We start from the raw sequence: 7,634 nt of genomic DNA on the forward strand, positions 1-7,634 counted from the left end.
AGTTCCGATCTCCAATAACCCCCGACCCTAGCAAATGCAGGGGGTCAAACCTTACTTAGGGGCTGGTTAAGGTACGGCTACCTTCCTTTCTTTCTTTTGAAACAATCTCCTCGCATCAAGACCAGTGGCATGATTCGGGGGAACAGATTGGTAAGATCACAAAAAATCAAACAAAACAAAATTACGACGCAAAATCATGAAACCACATCCAGACTCAAAAAATACCAACACTTGTCCACATATTACATATAAGTTGTTCTCAAAATTGTTCAACTAACTACTCCCGCGAAGGGAGAACCATCTCTTTCAGATTATTCGCTAGGTTTTTCGCAAGGGGAGCAACCATCTTCTCCATTTCCTCTAGCTCATCATCCTCGTAGGTGGACGGGAAGCCTTCGCTCATCACCTTCAGGTTGATTTCCTTCTCGTAATGAGCACAAGCAATGGTGAAGGCCTAGGTGATCCCAGCATGAAAGGCACTCTCCACAAGCTGGCCCACCCGAGCCATGATACCTACGGCACGAGCCGTGAGTGGGCTGGTCTCCACTGGCTCCATCACCTTTAGGGCATTGAGGACCACCCTGACCGTAGCTTGCAGAAGATTGTGCTCATTGCTCTCAACCTAAAGGGCCCTTCGTGCATAGGCAGCCTCTTTTTCTAGCTTGACGGAGACGTTTTTGGTGCTCAACCTTTGGCTCGCCGCGTCACTGAGCTCCGCTCGGAGAGAGCGGACCACCTTGATGTCCTCGTCCACCTTCTACTGAAGGGCCGTGGCCCTACTCTCGGCCTTCCGCCAGAGGTCTCGCTCCATCTCTAGCTCCTTTAGGACTTCGCTAGCCTTCTCATTAGCTGCAGCATTCCTCTACAGCAACTCGTCTCGCTCATTTTGGAGCCTGGCGATCTCCTCCCCATCCAGCTTGGACCTCACCGACAAATCCTCGAACATCCCGTGGGCCTCCTCCGCGTCTTGACGCGCCTGGGCCTCCCGCTCCTGGGTAGTAGCAAGCTATGCAGCCATGTCTACTCGCAGCTGGACCTCCTCCGAGAGGTGATCCCACTCCGCCTTCTGCTCGTGGAGGAATCGGGATTTATTCCGGCTACGAGCAACAAGAACCTAAAGAAGAAGACTGGAATCAGAAATGCGAAAACACAAAAACATGCGGAGAAAGAAGAAAATCGAGCGAATACCTGGGTAGTAGGAACGACAATTTCATGCAGGGCTCCTCTAGCCTGGTCCAGGGCCTCTAGCATGGTCAAAATTCTGATGTCAAGACCCTCCCACTCCATGCTCTTAGAATGATCAACGAGCAAGAACAGAGCTGACGTCGGGTCCTGGGCGGCCATCCACTGAAGCGGCGGCTCCCCCCGCATAGGGGAGTGGCTTCCTCCCAACAAAGGGGCCGAGGGCGGCTCCCTCCTGACCCTGTGTGGCACCACCGCCGCACTTGAGGACCCTCCGGCTGGACCCTCCTTCGTCTGGGCCGCTTTGAGCGCCACGGGCGGATCCACCTGGGCCCCTAGTGGCACAGATTGCACTACGCCCTCAAGCGCCACCACGACCGCGCTCGGTGGATCCTGGCTTGATGTGGTCACAACCACCTCCACCGGCGATATGTGGCCCTCGACCGGCTGTTCCACGTTCGCCATGGAGGAGGCCGCCCACTCAGTAACCTCTGTGGGCATGGGAGCCACCATGGACGTCGTCAGGTTGGCCAACACAGCCCCAACATCGGCACCACTCCTGCCCGAAATGGGGGTGACTCCAGGCGATGCCATCTGTCCCGCTTGAATGGCGAGGCTCTTCTTGGGTGACAGCCCCAGGGGGTGACCCGTCCGCAAGAACCTGCACAAAGGTATTAATCATTAGATCAAAATAGAAATGGAAAAAGGATGAAAACAGGGGAATCAGCAGCTCACGTTGACGTCCTTGGCTGATGGAAGCGTTTTGGGGATGGATCCCTAGATCCCTGCCCTGACTCATCTAGGCGAGACCATTTTGAGCCTACCCCCTGCTCCGGGGCAGGGAGGCTTACCTCGTGGGGCGCGGCAAAAGACCCGCTCCCCTCCATCGTCTCATGGGGCATGACACTAGACCCGCTCCCCTCCATTGTCTCATGGGGCGCGGCACCAGACCCGCTCCCCTCCATCGTCTCATGGGGCACGCCACCAGACCCGCTCCCCTCCATCATCTCATGGGGCACGGCACCAGAGCCACTCCCCTCCCCCATTGCTTCGGGGTTAGCAGCGGCAGGCCCGCTTTCCTCCACCCACCGGTCCTCGGCCAGCATGCCGTGTGAAGTGGCGGACTCACCGGCCTCCACCGACCTCATCGATTCACTTCCCTCCACGTGGAAAGGGAAGGGTCCCTGCACAGATGGGTGGCCACTTGTCAGTGTGTCCTCGTCCTCCAAGACATCCCAATCCACGCCAACGGCTACCTCGTTGTCATCATCATCGTCGTCGTCTTCATCCTCACTGCTCACATCCTCTCCCCGATCCCGTGCCTCCTGCTTTAGTCGCTTCGCCTTCTTCATCTGCTCTCTTACTTTCTTGTCCTGCTCGGCCATGAGTCGAATTGCCGCCGCCACGGCCTTGTCCTTGGGCAGCGGAACCGGACTATCCTTGAAGACTAGCCCCCTCGGCTGGTTCCAATGCCACGAAGGCGAGTATCAAAAAATAGAGATTTAGAAAAAAAGAAAAGAGCACGAGAGAAGAAGGCTTACAAATTCAAAGAACCTAGGCTCCGGCCGCATTGGGTGATGTCCGGGCACCGGATACATGATGTCGAGGACCCTGCCGGCGGAATCCTTCATCGGCTCCATCGCCTCCTTAATGCGCTACGCCACTTCCGAGTAAGGGAGCACCTCGTCAACAAGCACCGTCCTTTTGAACAACATCCCGGTCATCATCCGATGTAGGGGAAGCACGCGTGCCATCAGTGGCGCCACCCTCCTCACATGATAGGCGCTGATAATCCCCGTCCCCTTTACACCCTGATCCTTCAGGGCTTGGAGGGCGGAGAGAAGGTCAGAGAGGTGTTTCTTGTCTTTGGACTGGACGCCCTAGCTCCACGACTCTAGAGCATCTACAATAAGGGGTCCAATGTACCTCGGAAGGGTGTCACTCACATCATCCCTAACATAAAACCACTGCGAGTGCCATCCCTTGTTGGATGTCGCCAAACGCATGTATGGGTAACCCCTCGACCGGGTATGGCGCACATGAATGCTGGCACATCCCATCGGCGCGTTCACATCTTTCCCCCCAATCTTCCTCTTCGATAAACTAATGTTAAAGAAATATTGCCACAGATCAAAATGGGGATCGATCCCCAGGAAACCCTCGCATAGGGCAACAAATGCTGCCATGTGTTGAATCATGCTACAGCTCCACCTCGTAATAATCCAGTAGCCCCTGAAGGAATCTATGCGCAGGTACCACGAATCCCCGCTCATGAAAGATGGCGAAAGAGACAACATACCCTTTGGGTGGCACCCGCTCACCCTCATCGCCAGGTAGCAGCCACTCCTGGATAGTGGACAGTGGGCGGAGAAGGCCACAGTGGATGAGGCCCTCCAAACGCCATGAGGTGATGCTAGATCTGCCCCACAACTCCATTAAAGCAATGAGGGAGGAGGGCAGGCGCGAGCTTGATGGCGGCTGCAACACGAGCGCAAGCTGGTCGATGGTGATGATATGGGCGCAGGAGGCTGGGGCAATTGGCAGTGGATGTTTCAGAACGCAAAGGTCGGGGAGCGAAATATGGAACCTTGGGGGCAAACCCCGTGGTTTTATAGGGGGCGACGGACACAAGAAGGGCAACCATCTGCCTTGATCACTAGGCCTGCCATGAACACCACCACGTCACGTCGCGGGACACGCGCCCGCAGTCCCTATCCTCTCATCCCAAAAATCATGGTGGACGGTTCACCTTCCCCAGGCAAATCCGGACTCTTTACCCACCTAAGAAATGCGAGCCATGAAGGCCCTTTTTTCTCTTTGGCCCACCTAGGGCCCAGAAGCTCAGTGGCCGGCCCAACTAAGGAAGGATCCACGAATGATTCGAAATCAAGGGCAGAAGCACCAGTTAGGTCAGCCCTAAATGAGTTCCCCATGGACGAATGCCATGACCCTTTCGGAAAAACATCCAGTTGATGAAAAACTAAGTCCTTCAGCCTTACCCACGAAGGGACTGATACAACCCCCCGGGTGACTCTACTCAAATCACTCGGGGGCTTGAGGGCTACACCCATCGGGTGCGCTCGCGCGCACCCTTTGGCAAAGTAACTCTGACGAAATCAAAAAACACCCTCTAGGCGGTTCTGCTCAAATCACCTAGAGGCTCGGGGGCTACTGTCGGGGACCTACTAATACTGGGGTACCCCAGAAGGTGGAACCAAAAACCACCGAACGTTAAAAACTTCTGGACGCACAAGAGCGCCGTTTTGTCCCTTGTTCGAATGATAGGGGTTTGGTTCTGCCTCGCCCGACGCCTTTTTGAGATAGCTCTGCCTCGCCCGAGGGCTCAGGGTTAGTCTCTGTCTCGCCCAACGCCTTTGAGGTGGCTCTGCCTCGCCTGAGGGCTCAGGGCTAGACTTCGTCTCGCTCGATGCCTTTGAGGTGGCTCTGCCTCACCCAAGGGCTTAGGGCTAGTCTCTATCTCGCTCGACGCCTTTAGGACAGGCTCGGTCTCGCCCAAGGGGTGAGGGATAGATTCCACCTCGCCCAACCCTAGAGGGGCAGGGATGGTCTCGCCCTAGAGATAGGGATTGGTCTCCATTTCGCCCAACGGCAAGGAACAAGCCTCACCCTGCTCCATATCTGAAGAACGGATTCATCTTACCTGACAACTTCTCCCCATTCCCTCAAGATGATAGGTACAGGGTAGGACAAGACGTTTGGGTCAATCGTGGCTCCAAGGACCATACCCTACGCCCTGGCAGGAAAAGTACTACCGGGGGATGAAGGGACAGGTGCTTTAGACCCTTTCGGGCACCGCAGAGCCCGAAAGGTTGTATAGGTGCGTGCTCCTTGCCCTATAGAGTTGTAGGCACTGCATTCAGCCCTGGGACATAGAACTCGACGAAGATATACGACAACTGCTATGCTCCAGAAAAGGATTTACTATCTCCACGCACGATGGACATTCCATCACCACGCTATGGACCCGAGGGAGCAGCACCCGCTTCCCGACCCCTCAGGTCCGCCAAGTCAGAAGGCCTTGACCACGGCGTCGCTCTGGACCCCGACCCCTTGTCCCTCCGACGAAGACTCATAGGAACCAGAAGGCATGCGGAGCAAGGCTAGGAGAGGCCAATAAGTCAAAACTACTATACTACAGCCCATACCCTACGTAGGGCAGCATTCTATAATCAACCTGATATTCTATAGAGACATCGACAGTATTGTAGGCGCTTATCTTCCTTCATACTCATCAGAATGAAGAACGAGGCCAGGTAGACGTGAGCCACAAGACTAAGTAGAGTATACATCCTAAACCCTCACCCTTGTAAAAGCCAGCCCCTTCCTCTATAAAAGGGGATGCGCTTCCTCCATCAAAGGGGACAGACTTTGAACCGAACAGGAAGACACACATACACATAGTCAAGTTGCTACGAAGCTCTTGACCTCCTTTCAACCCTTCCATCAGAGACTTGGGACCAGTCCCTCTCTCAATCATTTATACCCCTTACTACAGACCGTTTCACGGTGCTAATAACACGAGCAGCAACAAACTAGACGTAGGGACATTCGGCCTGAACCAGTATAAATCTTGTGTCCTTTAGCGCACCATCCGAGCCTAACACGCATTACTATAAATTTACTTGCCAGTGCTCGTACGAAACACCGACAATAGTTATATTTTTTTTATTTGCTCACCCAACTATTTATATTTTAGCATAACTCAAATAAGGCTAAGGTAGAATTGCAGAAATAAACATAGCCTTGATTCATCTCCATCATGAGTTACCTCCTTTGTTTATGAAAGTAATTACTCAAAGTTCATTAACCAAAATTCAACACCATGTTAAATTTTGAATAAAAAAGGCTATTTTAACCTAAGCACCATGCTTAATTTAAAAAGCCTATGGATATACTACAAGTGAATACACCCAAACTAGAGCATACAACATAAGCAAGGGAAGCATGAATTTGTATGATTAAGCTATATTTTTATGGAGACAAACATGAGTAAATGGGTTGGTGAACTATTATTATTACCTTTGCATTCCTAAATATACTTACTGGCAGCATATGTGGATAGAAGTTTTGAGATAGCTGCAGCGATGGCTTGATCGTACATGGTTCAACTCAGGCGGGTACCAAGGCTAGGCCACACACTTGGCTAGTGTGTATGGACCATGGGCCTTGGTGATAAGCAAAGGCTTAGAGGAGAGCCCTTCTTGCTTGTGAGAGCAATCCTAGGTGGAGTCAGGTGGCACATTGGTGTTTTTGTTGGCCATGTGGGGCTAGCCTACTCCTTTTCTCTCTCTCTCTCATTTTTTTATCATTTTTTCTCTTTTGTTTCTTTTCTTCTCTTTTTTAGCAAGGTAGAGCTGACATCATTTTTTTTCTTTTTAACCAAGATGGTCTTTGGTGTGTATGGAACTTGTGGTGAGACTTTCACCATCCTCCTCCACACTTGGACTTTTATGTAAAAGTCAATTGTGCAGAGTCAGGGTCTCCTCTTGAGTGTGTTCCATTACCAAAGAGCATCGAGGCATATGGTTGATGCAGCTCCCATGTTTTCTAGCCTGATATGCACCCTCGTTCTTCTTGGTCTTATCCTGAAATGTTTAGCAACTAAGAATACCCAAAGGTGCATACTAACTTGACAACATGTTCTTGCTTTTATTAAAAAGGAAAGATTTTATTTTTTATAGATATTATTTTTTTCATGATAATTCAGGGTATCTCCCGGCTGTGCTTAATTTATGGTCAAAAGCTTGACCGCAGGAACTTCATCTTGCAGCTATCAATGGTGGTTTAGTTCTTAGCTTCACCACCAAATATTTAGCATTAATGTTCAAGCTGCAATGTTAGTGTCACAGTGCTTCTACAGGATTTGCAAAAATTTTGGAAAACAAAAGCATCCACAACCATACTTTTTTAAAAGTTAAAAGATCAAGGTCAAGAGGTAGATGCGATCCACATAGAAGCAAGCTGCACTAAGCGAGATGAACTTTAGAGACTTCAAAAGTGAGCATGAAACATGAGGGTCTCAAAAGAGAAACTCTCATGCTCAATGGTGCCACGATCTCTAGAGTTGGTGCTTTGGGATTATGCTTCGCCATAGGGTTTTCTGGGTGAGTTATAAATGTGGTGAGAGCAGTTTTCCCAACCTCTTCATCAAGGCTCCCACTAGAAGGGTTTTTTATAGGGTAGACTATGAGAAGATCAAAATTGAGGCTAGCAAGGATGTGGAGGTTAGAATGAACCTCAGTTTTGCTTATTGATTTGAGGTATTTCCAAGATATACAAAAAAGTTTGTCCTCAAAAAATGGAATGTCCAAAGGTTGGAAACCTTCCTTCGAAGTTTCTGGTTCAGGTGAGGGTCTCTGGATGGGAGGTATTGGCTTAGCCTTAGCAGAAGATACTTCCTCATGGCTTGATTTAGGTTTACATAGAGGGAT

General features: G+C 51.0%; 1 protein-coding gene across 1 annotated transcript; it reads right to left on the reverse strand.

Moving 5' to 3' along the window:
- Positions 1 to 1,913: 1,913 nt before the first annotated feature.
- Positions 1,914 to 2,567, reverse strand: LOC136536775 (uncharacterized). The gene has a single exon (XM_066528959.1). The coding sequence runs from the start codon at positions 2,565 to 2,567 to the stop codon at positions 1,914 to 1,916; it is 654 nt and encodes a 217-aa protein (XP_066385056.1).
- Positions 2,568 to 7,634: the final 5,067 nt, after the last annotated feature.

This window comes from Miscanthus floridulus, chromosome 2, assembly GCF_019320115.1.
Source record: "Miscanthus floridulus cultivar M001 chromosome 2, ASM1932011v1, whole genome shotgun sequence".
Classification (NCBI taxonomy): Eukaryota; Viridiplantae; Streptophyta; class Magnoliopsida; order Poales; family Poaceae; genus Miscanthus; species Miscanthus floridulus.

Excerpts from the sequence above, each read along its gene's own strand:
- LOC136536775 (XM_066528959.1), bottom strand. The coding sequence starts at position 2,567 with ATGGCCGAGCAGGACAAGAAAGTAAGAGAGCAGATGAAGAAGGCGAAG.